Source organism: Theropithecus gelada, chromosome 20 (assembly GCF_003255815.1).
Source record: "Theropithecus gelada isolate Dixy chromosome 20, Tgel_1.0, whole genome shotgun sequence".
Classification (NCBI taxonomy): Eukaryota; Metazoa; Chordata; class Mammalia; order Primates; family Cercopithecidae; genus Theropithecus; species Theropithecus gelada.
In genome coordinates, this window is record NC_037688.1 from 14,367,005 (window position 1) to 14,387,108 (window position 20,104).

At 39.1% G+C, this 20,104-nt stretch overlaps 1 protein-coding gene across 1 annotated transcript in view; it reads right to left on the minus strand.

Moving 5' to 3' along the window:
- Positions 1-7,271: 7,271 nt before the first annotated feature.
- Positions 7,272-20,104, minus strand: part of BBS2 (Bardet-Biedl syndrome 2) — a 33,143-nt gene continuing 20,310 nt past the window's right edge. The window contains exons 12-17 of the mRNA XM_025370622.1: positions 19,563-19,692; positions 18,229-18,360; positions 17,499-17,636; positions 16,732-16,844; positions 8,465-8,613; positions 7,272-7,751 (exon numbers count right to left, since the gene is read on the minus strand). Of these exons, the coding sequence (XP_025226407.1) occupies positions 7,645-7,751; positions 8,465-8,613; positions 16,732-16,844; positions 17,499-17,636; positions 18,229-18,360; positions 19,563-19,692 (769 nt within the window). The 3' untranslated portion in view covers positions 7,272-7,644. The remainder of the gene's footprint in view (positions 7,752-8,464; positions 8,614-16,731; positions 16,845-17,498; positions 17,637-18,228; positions 18,361-19,562; positions 19,693-20,104) is intronic.

Genomic DNA, 20,104 nt, shown 5'->3' on the forward strand with positions numbered 1-20,104 from the left:
TGTGGCCTTGTTCCACCATGACTCTCACAGGACAGTGTAGGCTTAGACAATGTGTAGTATTACTCCTTTGGAAAGGGTCTGGCCTACCATCACATGCCCCAAGAAACTTCTGGTTGGTAAAGAAGATAGGCTGCTTATTGCCATGTGTAGTCACTTCCAAGTGCCCACTGCCTTTCCATCCTGGAGTTTTGCTCTGTCGCCCAGGCTGGAGTGCAGTGGCGCGATCTCCGCTCACTGCAAGCTCCGCCGCCTCCCGGGTTCACGCCATTCTCCTGCCTCAGCCTCCCTAGAAGCTGGGACTACAGGCGCCCGCCACCATGCCCGGCTAATTTTTTTGTGTTTTTAGTAGAGACGGGCTTTCACCGTGTTCACCAGGATGGTCTCCATCTCCTGACCTCGTGATCCACCCGCCTCAGCCTCCCAAAGTGCTGGGATTACAGGCGTGAGCCACCGTGCCCGGCCTGCTTTTTATTTTAAGAGATGGAATGCTAAAAAGCCACATCAGAATGCCAAGAGGCTGTGCATCTTGTTAATTTTTTCTTAAACTGTTCCAGGGAGTTATATCATAATTACCTATGTGTGGGTATGCATGGGTGGATGAAAGATGCTGTTCTCATTCCATCCCAACACAGTCTCCTTCTTCCTTTCTCTTTTTTACATTTATTTTTAGCTTTTGCAGTAGCATTTAGTGTGGGTTTTACTAATTAATAGAAAAAGCACTGGGCCTTTAAACTTCTTAACCACTCTTCTCTTTCATCTCCTAAAACTTTGAATATTCATTCTTTCCTGAAGTTTGCATTTAAATGAAAATGAGTTTTGCTTTGTCTTTTAGGTTTAGTTTCAAAAAGGTTTAATTCTGTACCCTAGCCAGTTAAGAAATGTTTTAGCAGGTATGCGCTTGATATGGATATTTATTTATATTTTTTTAATTTTTATATTTATGTAAATATATTTATTTATATATTTTACGCATGTAGTAATATTACACATGCAATATTAGTTCTATTAGTACTAATATTAGTACTGTTATAAAACACTAATTTTTAAATGATGAGATAAAAAGAAATATCTAGAACTAGTTCTAACATTGTCTTCCCTTATGCATATGGTAACGAACCATTGTACACCATACTATTTTGGAGACCACAATTTTGTGTGTGCGTGTTTGAGACGGAGTCTCACTCTGTGGCCCAGGCTGGAGTACAGTGGCATGATCTCGGCTCAGTGTGACCTCTGCCTCCTGGGTTCAAGCAATTCTGCCTCAGCCTCCTGAGTAGCTGGGATTACAGGCACCCACCTCCACACCCAGCTAATTTTTTAAAATTTTTAGTAGAGACTGGGTTTCACCCTGTTGGCCAGGCTGGAGACCACAATTTTTTAACCATAGTGTAGCAGCACTCAAGTGGGACTGCGAATACTTTGTTACTAATGGTTTATGTCACAGCTTGCCTTTTCTATGTTCCAGCTGACTGAAGGTCATCTCACTTGCCTTCTGTTGTGTTTTCATGAGTGAGGAAAAAGGGTGTCAGTGGCATAACTTCAGGAAGAGCCAGGGAAAAGTGCTTAGGTAGGTGACACTGTCATGTATGCCAACCTTGGAAAATAGTTTGAGACTCATGGCTGTAGGTACCATCCAAGGCCAATTTTCCAATTATGGAAAGCCAAATCTAAATCTTAGAATACCTCACAGATGTTAAAAATGTGCTTGTTAGTGTCTCCTTTATCTCAGTGTGTTTATAATCTGTCAACACACCATCTTTTATACACTACAAAAAGGGACTCGGGTGTCTGAGGGGAGAGAATCCCTAAGAGCCCAACTCTGATGTTGCTATCAGTTACGTCATCTACAGCAGCACCTCTTAGACTGTGAAGGATGGTATAACTTACAGATTGTGTTTCTGCACTGAAGACACACAGTGATAGTGAAGCTTGTTTTCCTTATAGTACTTCATTTTGCATCTTGATTACTTTTTAGGGCCTGGGGCCAATGTCAACAACTGTTAGGTAGCAAAAGAAGAATTAGAACATGGGCATCTTTGTTTATACCTCTTTCAGATAAAAGCTATGATATTCACCTATAAAATACATGGTTTCTCTCTTTATTCTTAATAGTGAGTCTCCAATTCTTATAACTCCCATTTTTATCCCCAAAGAAAATAGCTCCATGGGCCCGGCACAGTGGCTCACACCTGTAATCCCAGCACTTTGGGGGGCCCCAAGGTTGGCAGATTACCTGAAGTCAGGAGTTGGGAGACCAGCCTGGCCAACATGGTGAAACCCTATCTCTACTAAAAATACAAAAATTAGCTGGGCATGCTGGTGCATGCCTGTAATCCTAGGTACTTGGGAGGCTGAGGCAGGAGAATCGCTTGAACCAAGTAGGCAGAGGTTACAGTGAGCCGAGATTGCACCACTGCCCTCCAGCCTGGGCAACAGAACGAGAATCCGTCTCAAAAAAAACAGCTTTCTGTTTTTTCAGACTTTATTATATAAATAATACATGCTCATTGTGAGGTAATAACATGTAATAATCTAAAGATCACCTGAAATCCCACCATCCTATGACAGCCACTGGTAGCTTTGTCATTTTTCAACTTGGCTAGACTGAACTACATTTCCCAACTCTCTTCCCTATGTCTCAGGTTAGGATGAGCCACAAATTCCTATGCCAGATCTGCAGGGTCCAATGCAGCAGCAGCCCTTGAGTAGCTGGCACACCTTGCTGGTGTGAACCACACCTGTGCCTGGGCCTGCAACCACTCCACCTTCCCCTGGATGGATCTTCCTTCAGCTCCTCTGCAAAGGGTCTGTTTCAGCAGAATGCCCACACCATCAAGGTCAGAAGCAACAAAAATGGACAGATTTTAGCATCCTCATGCCTGTGGGTTGCAGTTTGTTCTCCCCAACTCCACATCTTTTCTGACTACCTGCCCTATGGGCTTCAAGCTCCAGCACTGGACAGGAAGAGAACAGCCTTACGGAGATTACTTCACTACTTCTTCTTTTTATGTTAACCATACTGGAAATGAGGAACATTTTCACAAAACTTGTGAACATATTTGCATAAATAAAACGTCTAAGGAAGTACCCTACAAATAACATTAGTCCTTAATTTTAACGATGTGGAAAATGAAGGTTCCAAGAAAAATAATCTGTTAGTTTTGAACTAGGCTTGTCTACTGTTTAAAGATTCCTCTCAAAATTCCACCAAAGTGTGGGTTTCTTCCCCACAGAACACCCCTCACCCCAAAAAAAAAAAAATCAAAGCTTGGGTTACCTCTCCTAGACCAGTATTTTTTTTTCTTTATTATTATGATTATTATTATTTTGGGATCGAGTCTCCCTCGGTCACCCAGGCTGGAGTGCAGTGGTGTGATCTGAACTCACTGTAACCTCTGCCTCCCAGGTTCAAGCAATTCTCGGATTACAGGTGCCTGACACCACACTGGCTAATTTTCGTATTTTTAGTAGAGATGGGATTTCACTATGTTGGCCAGGCTGGTCTCAAATCCCTGACCTCAAGTGACCCACCCACCTCAGCCTCCCAAAGTTCTGGCAGTTATTTCTTGAATAAGAAGTTTTGGGGTGCATTATCTCGTCAACACCGTGACATACTTACCACTACTAAACAAGGAGGAAGCGCAAACCCTGTTGAAAAGGTCCTGGGTTGAGGAGATCTAGTGAAATGATGCCAGAGGAGAGCTCTCCAGCCTGCATGGAACTGGGTGTCCTGATGATTCTCTTCTGATGCAAAATCAGTCCACAAAGACAATTTAAAAACGACTTGGGAACTGTCCATGTGACATCACTTTTAGGAAAAGCAGATTCTGTACTGTACAGATTACAAGATGACTCCGGAGCTAGAGCATAGAGTGTGGGCAGGGGCCAGATGGAAAAGAGGTAAAATGCGAAACACCAGGCTGTAATGGGTGTCTTACTGTACTTGAGTTTCCAAATGAAATTGGAGGTAATTTAGTTCTATAATGACAGGACTGTGCATTGGCAGATCTGTAACTGCTAATTATAAAATTTGAAACATTAATAACAATGTTGAAAATCATTCCTGTAAAACACTTCTAGGGTTGCATAATAGTTTTAAAGTTCCTAGTTCTTTGATTTCTGAAGCTGCTGACAGGCGTATTGAGGACAGATAATCCCAAGCAGAGCGGCAGATGCTATTCTATGCTGAAGGCATTAGCTCAGCACTGGGGCGAGGGTGATGCTGGTTAAGATGCAGACACCATTCTTGCTTAACAGGGGATTAAGATTTAGGTAAAGAATTTAATAAGGGTTAAGGAGTAGACATGGGAGAGGAAAGGTCACCTAAGGAGAGAGCATTTGAGTGGGGCCTTGAGGTACTGGATAGGCAGTCATGGTGGGAAATAATAAAAATTATACTCTTAAAAATCCTCAGAACCTGAATTATGGTACTGAAAGCTTTCTCTCAGATATCAAAATCCTCAAAGTCAGCTTTAAATGACAGCTCAGTGCTCACTTAAAGCTTCAATATAATTCAGCAGTGAAATACCACTTCGCCGTAGCTTCTAGAAGTATTCAGATTCTATCAGGATAGAAACATATGGCAACAAAATAGAGAAATTGCTGATAAACTCATTTCTCCTTGTCCAGTTTTTCCTCATTCCTAAGCTGAACAGGATGAGTTCTAAGTGGGGGAAAAAAAGGCAGTTGCATGTTTTATGAATGTTTTCACTTCAGCCCGTCTTTACTTGCTTGGAAGTTTGGAGTAGAAGAGGCCATGACTATTTGGTTCCAACACCTCCTTCACACCAGGGCTTACCCAGCTGTGGGACCCTGTACAGGACACTCTGTCTTGGAGCTCAGAGCCTCATCTGTGAAATAGACACTGCCATCAACAGGATCAAATTACTGTGAAAATAACCTATAAATCAGAACAACTTAAGATGTCTTGCTGCAGGTCAATGCCTTCTAGCCTGGCCATGAGTATTTTTAGGTCTAAGAAGGAAGTTTTTTGGCTAAAGAACAACAGAGTGACCTTTGATGAGATTATGTTACTAGCCCTAAAAATGAATGGCATTATATAATTTAAAACTAGCACCAACTAGAGATTTTAATCTCAAATGGTATAAATTAGACTATGGTTAAAACAAAGACTCAACAGTAGGACTCAAGTTTTGTCTTGAGTCACTAGACAGGTCACACAGGTCACTAACTCTGTGACCTGAAAAGGAGGTTATCTATGCCTCAGTTTCCTCCTCTGTGAGGCAGATTTATTTATTTATTTATTTTTTGGAGACGGAGTCTCCTCTGTCACCCAGGCTAGAGTGCAGAGGCACGATCTCGGCTCACTGCAACCTCCATGTGAGGCAGATTTACGATGATACTTTACTATTTTGGAGACTGAAAATAATACAGTATATGTGGATTATCTCTTGAGTTTATAGGTTGAAAATGGAAAACAAAAGTATTAGCATATTCTCATAATTAGGACTCCATAAGACTTACATTTCAGATACAGGAGGGCCGATCCTAAAGTGGCCACATCAAAATCAGTATAATTAATGTATACTAACCTCAGGGAAATGCACCACTTCCCCTAAACTGCTTATGAATGCTATTAAGATATTAAAACTAACTGAAGTTTCACTCATTAAACCAGTCCTGAAATCTACGTTAGGGCAAAATTTTTCCTAAAGAAGAGACTGCTAGCTGTTGGCACAAATACCAGCGTTCTCACAGGCACACAGCTAGATTCCATCTCCCGGCCTCCCCTGCAGATGTGGTCATGTGATTCGATGGAATTCCGAGTGGAAATGATAGTGTGCTACTTTCAGACCACACTTTTAAAAGAAGCCATGTTTTCCTCTTACTCTCTTCTACCAGCTTAGCTATACGGTCACGCTCCACTTAACAACAGGGATACAGTCTGAGAAATGCATCATTAGGCTATTTCGTCATCATGCGAACACTGTACAGTATGCACTTAAACACACCTAGATGGTATAGCCTACTCGACACCTAGGCTATATGGTATAGCCTGTTGTTCCTAGGCTACAAATCTGTACAGCATGGTACTATGCTGAATACTGTAGGCAACTGTAACATTATGCTAAGTATTTGTGTAATTACACATAGCTAAACACAAAGGTACAGTAAAAATACAGTATTATAATCTTATAGTGACCTAAACTTCATTATCTGGCACATGGCTGTAAATAACCACAAGGCCCTATGACAGCCCTTGTCAAATAGTGTTCCAAGTGAGATAATAAAGCCCCACTGTCCTAAGACCTCCCTCCACTGTATGTACTGACTGTGAAACTAGTCACCCAAACCTTTTTTCTTAGGCTTATTCCTTTAGGGAACTCAGGTAGAAAAGTTTGTCGTAGGGGATGACAGAGCCACATGATTAAAGGAACCTGGGTCCCTGCATAACTATGGAGATATCCTTACAGAACAAATGAAAAATGAGTCATTATGATTTTGAGGTCTATTTGTTACAGCAGCGAACATTACCCCAACAAAGTGATCACTCTAAATTGACTCTTCCTTAATGTAAATTTGTTGTTTGCACCCACCTTTCGGTGATTAACAAGCACACAAATCCAAATATCCACTTTTTTTTTTTTGAGACAGTTTCGCTCTTGTCACCCAGGCTGGAGTGCAGTGGTGCGATCTTGCTCACTGCAACCTCTGCCTGCCGGATTCAAGCAATTCTCCTACCTCAGCCTCCTGCATAGCTGGGATTATAGGTGTCCACCACCAAACCTGGCTAATTTTTTGTATTTTGAGTAGAGACCAGGTTTCATCATGTTGGCCAGGCTGGTCTCAAACTCCTGACCTCAGGGGATCCACCCGCCTTGGCCTCCCAAAGTGCTAGGATTACAGGTGTGAGCCACTGCGCTCAGCCCAAATATCCTTTTTTTTTTTTTTTTGAGACAGGAGTCTCGTTCTGTCACCCAGACTGGAGTGCAGTGGTATGATCTCGGCTCACTGCAACCTCCGCCACCTGGGTTCAAGCAATTCTCCTGCCTCAGACTCCCAGGCAGCTTGGACTACAGGTTAGTGCCACCACACCCGGCTACTTTTTTGTATTTTTAGTGGAGACGGGGTTTCACTGTGTTAGCCAGAATGGTCTCATCTCCTGACCTTATGATCCGCCCACCCTGGCCTCCCAAAGTGCTGGATTACAGGCATGAGCCCTGCACCCAGTGCACATTTTTGTTTTTCTCTACAAAATACAAATGGGCAATTCTGATTTGGTGGTGATTTTATAATCAATCAACACAAAGTTTAACATCTTTACCTTTTAATTAAAAAGTAGATAATCAATTTGAAAAGTACAAATTCAGTTACAATTTCAAGAAAAAATATGTATTTATATACCATAAATAAGCAAAAATTGGACTCTGAAGCCCTAATACTTCAAAAGCATTCATCCTATTCCATACAAACCTAGTATTATTCAGCAACAGTACTACTGATTTTAAAATAGAAAGTGAATCTATCTTCACAAGTAGTTCTCTGTCTTTAATTTATACAACTCACCAAGGTTATTTTCATTCTTAGCACCTAGGGTTCACCAGGGTATGATCCAAAGCAAACCAGCATAGGTTTTTAACAGAAAATCTTTGCCAAGAACTTCATGACCTGTATTTTCCTCTCCTATGAAGAAGCTGTCCCCACTCGCATGATTCTGAACAGTGTGTTGATGTTATTACTTCGAATTGCATCCCGACAAGCAGTGATCACCTGATTCTTTGGTTTTCCAACTGCATGAGAAGAAACATCAGGAACCAAAAGATTGTTAGATGTGAAATTATAAAATTAGAGGCCAGTTTTAAAACAACATAAAACCAGGAGGGAAAATAGTTATATGTGAAATTTAACTAATTTATCTTACCATTCTCTAAAAAAGATAACTTGGTGAGGGAATTTATTGAAAAAACTGACTTAAAGACTATCTCAAACCTAGAAACCAACAGTCGGTTTTACAGAAAAGGATCAAAGCTCATGGTCACCTAGCAAAGATTATTTCTAAAGAGGTCAAAACATCGACCCAAAACAGCAGAATTCAGGTATAAATCTCTGGCTATATTTCTGCTTCCTTGGGTTTACCCTCTTGTTGTTTTTCTAAATTTTTAAGTTAGACACAGCATTAATTTTCAGTCTCTTTTTTGCTAATTGGGCCTTGATGGTTTTATATATGCTTATATATTTCCTTTGGGTTATATATAGTAGGTTTTTCTTTAGAGGATGCAGGAAGATCTAAGAAAAAGAGCTGAAGGTTTTCTTTCCCTTTGAAGTCCGGAGACAAAAGCCAAACACCAGGCTGACTGGCTGAAACACAAGTGACTGGTGCCAGCTCTGGAGTGTGAAAGGTATGCTACTTTCAGCCCCAATATGAATTATTGGATGTTACCACCATCTTCAATGAGTTCCACCAAAAACATTACAGATGAAAGTGCAGTGTTAAGAGACTTACCCCGCAGACGACCTGCTCTTTGAATTGCTTGATTTACTGCTTTGAGGTTTCCCAACAGCTCTGTGTGATTGTTACTGCGAATTTTATATCCATTTAGCAAGTCTCTATTAAGGTCATAGAGTTCCATATAACGACTCTTCATTGTTTTCCTGTGCAAATCAGTAGAAATTTGACATCATTTCATGTTGATACGGCAAGCTTAAGAAAAACTTGCAAACTTCTTGGACATACAAAGAAAAGAAGACACTATTTTTAAGCTATATTTTCATTAAAATGGAGTAACTGCTAGTTTGCTTTGAAAATATGGATAAGTTCCACAAAAATATTCTTTTCTTTCCAAATAAACAAAAGGCAAATGGCCTTCCTTGGTTACTGGTCAATGGTTGGTTTTGATTTAGGTGGTTAAGAATGCTCAAGCCCACTGTGCTGGGAGTACGGACAAGTGAGCAAGGTGACAGCTCACCTTCGAAGTTTCAGATGAATATTCATTCAACTAATTTGGCCTGGTTGACAACTCAGCCTTGTATTTTATCAAAGTTTTAAAAACAAAGTCATAAAATTAAAACAGAAATGAGATCTATACTACGCAACAATGAAAATGACTAAAGAAAAATATAGCTGAAGATACCAAATGCTAGCAAAGAAGTGGGACAAGTGGAACTCTCATGCATTGTGGACAGAAATACAAAAAGCTGCAACTACTTTGAAAGGTGATTTGGCAGTTTCTTATAAAGTTAAACACACACTGTACGACCCAGCAATCCCATTGTAAGGTATTTTACCCAAGAGAAATGAAAACATATGCCTACAAAAAACTTGTATGCAAGTATTTATAGCAGCTTTATTCTACTCACCAAAATCTGGAAACAACCCAGTTATCCTCAATTGGTGAATGGATAAATACCATATATCCATACAATGGAATACTATTCAGCAATAAAAAAGGAACCAACTACAGATACATGCAGCAATGGGGATGAATCTCTAAGACATTACGTAAGTGAATGAAGCCAGACTCAAAAGGATATATAGATATAGATATCGTATGATTCCATTTATATGGTATTTTGAAAAGGGTAAAACTATAGGAAAAGAGGCCAGGCACAGTGGCTCACACCTGTAATCCCAGCACTTTGGGAGGCCGAGGCAAGTGGATCACCTGAGGTCGGGAGTTCGAGACTAGCCTGGACAATATAGTGAGACCCTGTCTCTACCAAAAAAAAAAATTAGCAGGGTGTGGTGGTGTGTGCCTGTAGTCCCAGCTACTCAGGAGGCTAAGGTAGGAGGATCACTTGTACTTGGGAGGCCGAGGGCTGCAGTGAGCTGTGATCACACCACTGCACTCCAGCCTGGGCAACAGAGTGAGATTCTGTCTCAAAATAATTGTTTTTTTAAAAAAGAATGATATTGTCAAATGACGTGAGAAGTCAGACCAATGGACTAGTGCAGAAAATCCAGAAATAGATTCAACTGTGTACAGAAATATGATATATGATAAGGGCAGTATCTGAAATCATCGTGAGCATGATGAACTTTAAAAGTAGTAGTATCAGGCCCGGCACCATGGCTCACGCCTGTAATCCCAGCACTCTGGGAGGCTGAGGTGGGTGGATCACCTGAGGTCAGGAGTTTGAGACTAGCCTGGCCAACATGGTGAAACTCTATCTCTACTAAAAATACAAAAAAAAATTAGCTGGGCATGGTGGCACATGCCTGTAATCCCAGCTACTTGGGAGGCTGAGGCAGGAGAATTGCTTGAACCAGGAAGGTAGAGGTTGCAGTGAGCTGAGACAGCGCCACTGCACTCCAGCTTGGGCAAAAAGAGCAAAACTCCATCTCAAAGAAAAAAAAAAAGTAGTATTAAAATAATGCAATGTGGCCAGGCACAGTGGCTCACACCTGTAATCCTAGCATTTTGACAGGCCAAGGCAGGCAGATCGCCTGAGCCCAGGAGATCAAGACCAGTCTGGGCAACATAGCAAGACCCTGGCTCTACACAAAAATTAGCTGGCTATGGTGGCACATGCCTGTAGTCCCAGCTACTCCAGGGGCTGAGGTGGGAAGATAACTTGAGCCCAGGAGATTGAGGCTGCTGTGAGCTGTGATCTCTCTGCACTCCAGCCTGGGTGACATAGTGAGACCCTACACACACACACACACACACACACACACACACACACACACACAAAATAATAATAATATAATAATGATAATGTGACAGTCATATGGAAAATGATAAAACTGAGTTTATTATTTATATGAACACGAGGATAAACTCCAACTGGAACAGAGACTTAATGTAAAAAAGGAAAATGTACAAGTACTAAAGGAAAACAGGTGAATTACTATTCTATTCCCTGGTGTTAAACAAAACTTTTCTAACAGTAACTCAAAATGTAAAAGTATTAAGAAAATGTGGCTGGGCACGGTGGCTCACACCCGTAATCCCGGCACTTTGGGAGGCCAACGCGGGCAGATCACCTGAGGTGACACATTTGAGACCAGCCTGGCCAACGTGGTGAAACCCTATCTCTACTAAAAATACAAAAATTAGCCAGGTGTGGTAGCGCTACTTGGGAGGCTGAGGCAGGAGAATTACTTGAACCTGGGAAGCAGAGGTGGCAGTGAGCCGAGATCACGCCACTGCACTCCAGGCTGGGCAACAGAGTAAGGCTCCATCTCAGAAAAAATAAATAAAGTATTAAGAAAATGAGTGATCAATTTGACTACGTAAAAAATTTTAAAAGCTCTTACAAGGCAAAAACCAACATTAAAGCAAAAATTTTTTTTTAAATCTAAGCACAGGGAAAACCCAAATGACAAACTCAGGAAAACATATCTGCAACTTACACCACACATAAGAGATTAATATACCCACTATGGTTTGGATGTGGTTCATCCCCGCCAAAACTCATGTTGAAGTTTAAATGCCAGCGGAGCAGTGTTGGGAGGTGGGCCTAGTAGGGGGTGTTTGGGTCATGGGGGCAGCTCTCTCATGAATAGATTAATGCCATCTCTCAGGAGTGAGTTCTCACTCATGCAGGAATGAAGTAGTTCTCAAAAGAGCAGGTTGTTATAAAGCGAGGGCACCCCTCAGGCTTTGCCTCTTCACACATGTCCCCTTCTCCTTTGACATTTTCTGTCATGTTTTGACCTCATGCATGGCCCTCAACAGAAGTCAAGTGGATGCCAGTGTCATGTTTCTTGTAATTCCCAGCCTACAGACCCATAAGCTAAATCAACTTCTTTTCTTTATAAATTACCCATTCTCAAGTATTCTGTTATAGAGGCACAAAATGGACTAAGACAGTACCTGATATGTAAACAGACAAATAGTTCACACAAAAAAGAAATGCAAATAGCCCTTAATTAAAACAATGAAAAATGCCCAGTGCTGAACATAATAAATGGCTCCTACAACTCAACAGCGAAAGAAAAAAAAAAAAAAAAACACTAGTAATCCAATTAAAAAATGAGCTAGGGACTTGAATAGAAATTTATCCAAACAAGAAAAACAAATGACCAACAGGTATATAAAAAGATGCTCAATGCCACTAGTTATCAGGGAAATGCAAATCAAAACCTCAATGAAATATCATTTCACCTCTGTCAGGATGACAATTATCCAAAAAAAAGACAAGCATTACCAAGGATGTAGAGAAATTGGAACCCTTGTACACTGCTGATTAGAATTCAAAATGGTGCAGCCACTACAGAAAACAATTTAGAAGTTCCTCAAAAAATTAAAAATAGAACTACCATATGATCCAGCAATCTCACTTCTGGGTATTTATCCAAACAAACTGAAGTCAAGACCCTGAAGACCTATTAGCACTCCCACGTTCATCACCACACTATTTACAATAACCAAGATGTGGAAAAAACATAAATGTTCATCAACAGGTGAATGGATAAAGAAAATTTAGTATATATAAACAATAGAACACTATTCAGTCTTAAAAGAGACGGAAATTCTGCAATATGTGACAACATGGATGAACTCTGAGGATGTTACGCTAAGTGAAATAAGCCAGTCACAGAAGGACAAATATTATGTATTTGCATGGAGTATCTAAAATAGTCAAATTCATAAATCAAAGAGTAGAATGATAGTTGAAAAAGGGGAAGAAGAAATGGGAATCTGCTTACCAATAGTTTTAGTTAAGCAAGAAGAATCAGCTCTAAGGATGTGCTGTACAACACTGCACCTATAGTCAATGATAATGTATTATACACTTAAAAATGTGTTAAGAAGGTAGATCTCATGCTGTGGTCTTACCACAATAAAATAAAATTTAAAAAATAAAAATGAAAACTAAGAGACCATTTCTCATCCTCTGGAGTATGCCAACACACCCCCCTGGTGAGGCTGAAGAGAAACAGGCAATCTCATACATTGCTTATGGGAATACAAAATGATGTAACACCTACGGAGAATTTGACAAGATCTTGCAAAATTCTGTATGCATGCATCATTTACTGCAGTAATCCCATTTGTTAAGCCTTTTTCTCAAAGGTATCCTGGCAAAAATAAAAAATGATTTATATAACAAAACTATTCATTAAAGCATTATCTACAGTAGCAAAAGAACAATCCAAATAGAGGAAACTGGCTGAAAAACAGTCAGAAAATGGAGTACTATATAGCTGTAAAGACAAATGAGATGTACTTCTCTATACCATGGTGGAAAAATCTCCAAGATATATATTTTAAATGTAAAAAGCAAGGTGGGGAAAAAAAAAAAAAAAAGCAAGGTGGAGGCCAGATGCAGTGGCTCACATCTGTAATCCCAGCACTTTGGGAGGCCAAGGTGGGAGGATCAGTAGATCCCACGAGTTCAAGACCAGCCCAGGCAATATAGTGAGACCCTGTCTCTACAAAAAAATAAAAAATTAGCCGGGCTGGTGGCTCATGCCTATAGTCCCAGCTACTCACTAGGCTGAGGTGGGACAATCCCTTGAGCCCAGGTGGTCAAGGCTGCAGTGAGCTGTGACTGCATCACTACATTCCAGCCTAGGTGACAGAGCAAGACTCTTATCTGAAAAAAAAAAAAAAAAAAGCAAGGTGGAGAAAAAGATGTATACATACTATGACTTAATCTAAGATATGAAGAGGTGTGTGTGTATATATCTGTGTGTATATACTTAAATATTCAACTGGTTATAGTAAAAGGGAGACAACAAAAAGAAGGTCACAGGAATGGAAAGTTAGACTTTTCTGTGCATGCCTGTCTTATAGATCTAACTTTGGAATCACAAAAAGGTTGTAGTAAATATGTAATAAAATTAAACCAAAAAGGTAAAAATGCCAATCCTCCAAAACTGAGAGCAAAATAAAACAAGGAACCTAACTCTGTATCAAATCTGTGGCATAACCAAAAGAGAAATAATCTCAAATGATTTTAAGATACAGTAATTTGACTGAAACTCCCTGCTGGGATATGCCCTAAAGGCACAAAAAACTAACACACAAAAAAATCTTAAACTGTTTTCAGCAATCATATTGTTGATAACAACTTGGCTAATATTCTTAAATGTTGTGTCTGTGCTGTAAAATGAAGCAAATAAATAGTTATGTTGATACTGATTGAAGCCATGATATTCCCCCACTTTTTTAAAAGAGATCTTGCTCTGTCATCCCAGGCTGGAGTGCAGTGTCATGATCATAGCTCACTGCAGCCTCAAACTCCTAGGTTCCAGAGATCTTCTTACTTCTGCCTCCTGAGTAACTAGGACTACAGGCATGCACCACCATGCCCAGCTAATTTTTTTTGTTTTTTCTCAGAGACTGGGTCTTGCTATGTTGCCCAAGCTGGTCTTGAATCCCTGGGCTCAAGTGATCCCCTCACCTTGGCCTTGCAAAGTGCTGGGATTACAAGTGTAAACTACTGTGCCCAGCCTGAAGCCATGATTTTCAATGTGAGAGAGAAGAGATGCAGTAATAAAATCAAAGTTAAGAGCCTATATTCATAAATTTGAATGGTAAATAGTATGAACTCATATTTTCTCATTGAAAAAAAAATTTCCTAGCTCTATTCACTGAAAAGGCCTAAAAACAATAATCAACCCAGTAGCAATGAACACCTTTAGTGGTCAGACCATGATCTCTAAATACCATTTCTCATGTAAAAGAACCAGGACTGGAGAGAAATGGCTGGTTCCATATTTAGACTGGGCATGTACCAGATAAGCCTAAAACATTTCATCACACAAGAAAACAAAGAACCAACCAAATTAATGGGACCATGTCCAAAGGCAACTGTATCCAACCTAAAGAGACTTCCATAGACCCACAGACTGGAAAATCTAGCTGCAAAAAAATAATAATAACTGATATAAATTGAAACACATTAAATATGTTCAAATACATGGGTATATAAGGACTTAAAAATCTCACTGGTCACTTAGTGCATGCTGGAGACCAATGCATTATTTTAAAGCCATTAAATAAAGCTGATAAAGAACCTGTCTTTCCTGTACAAACTGTACCTCAGGGAACCAAGTAATTCATTAATTCATGAGGGAACATTATTTTTCATAGAAGTAGTTCAACTAACATATGAAGAAAATAACAGAATTAGAATATCACTATTTTGCAAACCCCAAAAGAAATAATGAATCTAGGCAATGATCATCAATGGCTGATAATATCATAAAAAGAAACAATCAGAAATTGCATGCTTCCTCACGGAAGTAAACAACACTACTCAGGAAATATTCTTGCCAAAATTTGAAAGTGAATCTAATCAAGCCTCCAGATCCACCACTATCCCTTCTACACAGGGGACAGAAGAATAAAGTTAACATTACCACAAGGATACAACCAGCAAAATCCAAAATGGGACCCCACAGGAAAGGGAGAGAAGAGACTGAATGGGCAAGCAAAAGCGTGGATTAAAAGATTTCCAACCAAATCCAATGTATGGTCTTTGATCTGGATCTTGATTTGAACAAGCCAACTTAAAACACACATGTCCACATTTATAAGACAACTGGGAACATGTAAACAGATGAGGTATTTGTAATATTAAACAATTATTGTACATTTTTCTAAGTGTGATATGGCATTGTGGTTTTTATACATACATGTGTATATATACATATATGTGTGTGTATATATAATATTGAAACGCCCTTTGTCTGAAATAGTTGTGGCTAGAATTACACAATGTCCAAAATTTGCCTCAAAATTATCTAGTGCCTGGGAGGGGAAGAAGGTGAGTGTAGAGATGAAAAAAGATCAGTCTTTAGCTGGTAACTGTTGAAGCTGGGTGGGTGGTATATATGAAATCATTATGTTCAAGTACCTTTGTATGTGTTTGAAATTTTCAATAATACAATTATCTTAAAAACCATTTACCTCTGAGCAAAACCATTAAAATTATTTGCCAATAATTCAGGCCTCTCAGAAAAAAACACAAGCAGCACTCTGGGTGAACTCTTGCCCCTAATATATACATATAAATTTCATCTATGATTTGTTAGCTACTTTACTGAATTTTTTTCAGTACATTTTATTGGCAAGGTAAATTTGGCATCCTAGCAAGCACCAAGGAAGACCTGCACATACTTAACTTTTTTATTGTAAAATGTTACATATTCAGAAAAATTCACAGAATACTTAATGAAGTCAAACAAGACATCAGACAGGAAGTTTCCCAATGTGTTTTTTCTGAACATAGTCCCTCCTTCTCTGGGAGAAAATACTATCTTATATGATAATCTCTTCCCTGAATTTATTTATATTTTTATTTATTGCATGTTTCCCAAACTATACAGTTTACTCTTTTCTCTAACTATACACATGGATACACTTTATAGTCTTTTAAGTCTTTCAGTGTGTATTATGCTTATCAGATTTTTCCTTGCTCTTATGTGTCATGGAGATTCATATGCTCTCACTGCTGTGTAGTATTCCATTGTATGAATATATCACAATTCATCCACTGTTGCTACACTGTTCATGCTAATTTGGATTGTTTCCACTTTGAGATTTTTATAAACAATGGCTTTACAAATATTCTTATACAAATATCCTGGTTTATAAGCATGCATATAACTAAGCTGTAACTTTCTCTAAGCTATAAACCAGGAATAGAATTGCTGGGTCATAGAGGACATGCATTTTCAACTTTACTGATAATGCCAAGTTATTTTCCAAAGTCAATGTAACAATTTATACTTCTACTGGTAACATCTGAGAGTTGCTATTCCATACTGCTCACATTTTTAACCTTGCACCTGTTCTAACCATGACAAATACTCACATGTCCCTCATCAGACGAGCATCCTCAGCTCCGACCAGCAAACTTCGGATCAGATTAGAATGATCAGCCATGTCAGCACTGAGCTTCTGATGCACTGAATGATATTCATCCACCTGGAGACCATGAACACTCAGGAATGAAAAAGGCCTCACAAACTTCTTGAACCCAGACAAATGAAAAGACACTATTTACCAGATACAGAGACCCCTTCTTTCCTCTATTCATTTATACCAATTAAGCTACTTCCCGTTATTTCATCTCTTTCTCAACAAGTTAACTCATCTGTGCTGCCTCCAATTTCAACAGGACACTCCATGTGAATCTTCCCCATGCTTTAGTACCAGGAGCCCCCATAACACACATATTAATATTTCAGGGATTTGCAGTGGGAATATTGTATACTTTGGGGCCAATCACAATCCTCTTTATTTTGCTCTTTTATCTTGAATTTGGGTTTTTGGAAAGACCTAAACTGAAGACCAAAGCAGATACTACAAATAAGATGAAGAGCTAACAAAGGAAAATGTTAATGTTTAAATGCATCACTTTAAACTAAAGAAAGCAAGCATGGTGCTCAAGAGCTAAACACTTCCTTTTATAAAAGAAATCCTTAAGTAGTAAACTCTCTAATACCAGTTCAATTTTTACTTCAAGAATTGCAAAAATTCTTGAAAACATCACTACAAGTACATCTGTAGTATCATTAATCTCCTCAGATATTATTAGACTACCACATTCTCACAAATGCATCTACCACGTGCCCTCACCTTCACTAGCACCTTTCGTAATTCCTCAAAATAGACAGGAAAATCCGCTTCTACCTGAAGGTCTTCAATAGCAAAAAATGATGCCATTGACTGAATGATATCACCAGCCAAATCAATATCATCAGTATTTATAGTGATCTACCCAGAGAAAAAACAGACAAGTTTAGCATCTTCAGCCATTAAACAAACTTAGCTAAAATAGTACCTGAATTTCCCCATACTCATTATATTATACTACTATATATATAATATATATTATAAATATTATACTCCTATAATATTTATAGGCAGTGTTGAAAAAGGTAAGTTTATCTCTCAAAGAAATTACAAACTGCATTATTTCCAGCAGCTAGCTAAAAGGTAAATCCTCTAGCCTTAGAAATGAAATGACAAAATCATCCAAACAATGAAAATGTTTTTGTTGACTTCTGTATTCCCAATTCTTTCCAAATTAGACAAGGAAGAGATGAAGGGAAGGAGGTAGAAAACATCTATTCTAGATTATACCCCAGTGTCTAAGATGGTAACACTAACAGACTAAGTTAAACCATGTGAAAAAAATAAAACAAAACATGTGGTTTTATGACCTTGACATTGATGTCCGCCACCTCACTTTGGACTGAATGGTAAACACCACATGAGAAATCCATGCCCCTCTCATTCCATGGTCTAAGTGTTTGAATAAATAAATTTAAAAAAGAAATCTATGCCCCATTATATTAAACATTACCTCTCCAGTAAGTTTTATTTTTATATACAGGTGGCCACCATTCCGTAAAGATGTGAAACACACTTGAAATGGAGCATTCTGAATGTGAGTGTCTTCTGGTAACAGAAAGTTCTGACTGAGCCATACAACAGCCTTAAAAATGAACACAATGAAATGAGCCTCCACTTTTAAGGTACAGACATTCTTTTTTTTAATATGCCTCTAAATATGAAGGTACAGCCATTCTTGAGGGAAGAGTTCTCCTTTCTAGTTTTACTGCTTTGTTGAGGATAAAAAAAAAAAGAATTATACGTCATCCTACACCAAGAAAATACTAAAACACTAGTCACACTCCCTTTTCTCACCTCACCCATGCTCTTAAGTAACATTCATAATTATGCCTGGCCCCACAGCAGACATGATTTCATTGCGTCTTCTACTTATACATAGTCTAATATGCAATGTACAAATGATTCAGGTATGATGCTGATTCTGTTACACAACAGCTCTTCTGTGGGTATAACCTGGACAATGTAGTGTGCTTAAAACCATTCCATTCTGTTCTTTAAGAAGTGTAAAATGAAGTATACATGGGCACACACCACAGATATATCCACACAATAAGGAAAATATAAGTTTTAATGTTAATAGCAGCAACACCATGCAGTGGCTTGCAACACTGGTTCCACAAGAGAACCACCCATGAGACCTGGAAGGGCCCAGCTGTAGAGTTTGTGGTTCCACAGGCCAGGCAGAGGCCTGAGAATCCACATGATTAAAAAGTCCCACCAGGAATTCCAAAGCCCAGCCAAGGTTAAAGTCCACCGGTATCAGTCCTTTCAAATGTACAAGGTGGTACTATTACACCAATCATGTAATCCTTGGGCCCCCCCAAAAAAGATGGGTAAGATTATCCTCACCTACAGATAAGAAAACTGAGGCTCACACTGGTGAGGGGAATTCCCCAAGATCACTAAGAATTTAATGAGTTAACGTAGCGCTTAAAGCCAAAAACGTTCTTAGCTCCAAGTCCCACTATCTTTTCATCTTGCTGCAGGTTCCTCTTGAAATACTACACCAGGACAACCACACTAAGACCACAACGGAAAGAGAGGAATTAAACACTGGTAAGAATTCACCAATAACAGGATTGCTCAGGTGCTTTTTCAAAGTGAGAGAAGATATGTTAGCAATATTTTTATTACAGGTTATAAGCCACCCCCAAGTTAGAGAATCCATTCATATCCTATTTACTGCCACCAATATAACTCATTCATGTAATTTTCCCTTCTATAAATAACATCTAAAGGGTTCTACTGTGTAAAAGCATTGAAAGAGAAAAGCGAGATACTCACCCTCTGTGCCCGTTCTGCAATGGTAAAGTTAACATAACTGATTGGCTCACTGGCAGGGTCCAGGCTGGTCAGCGCATACATGGAGAATCGAGGGAGCTGTCTTGTCAATTCAAATACATGAAACTGGGTGCTATAGCCAATCAATGAAACACAAGAGAATTGTTTTGTATAGAATGTTGCTTCAAAATGCAAGGCCCAGAAAATAAAGCCACTTCTGGGTCATCAAATGATATTTAAGGGTTTCACTTAAGAAGGAACCCTCAAAACACTTGAGGCTTAAAGTACTACAGTAATATATAAGGTTTAGGATTTAAAGATAGCATGAGTCTACATATATACCTGCATGCACTAAGGGTTTAAAACACCATAAAGGGGATGTAAAAAGTCTCTTATCTTCCACAAATATAGCAGGTTTTCTTCACTAGCTGAGATTATGTATGACTGTAATATAAAGTTGCATCCTAACTCTTGTAGTTTTAGTGGCCAATACTACAAATTGACAAATTATCAATTAAACATTTTGTGATTATGAGATCACCTGA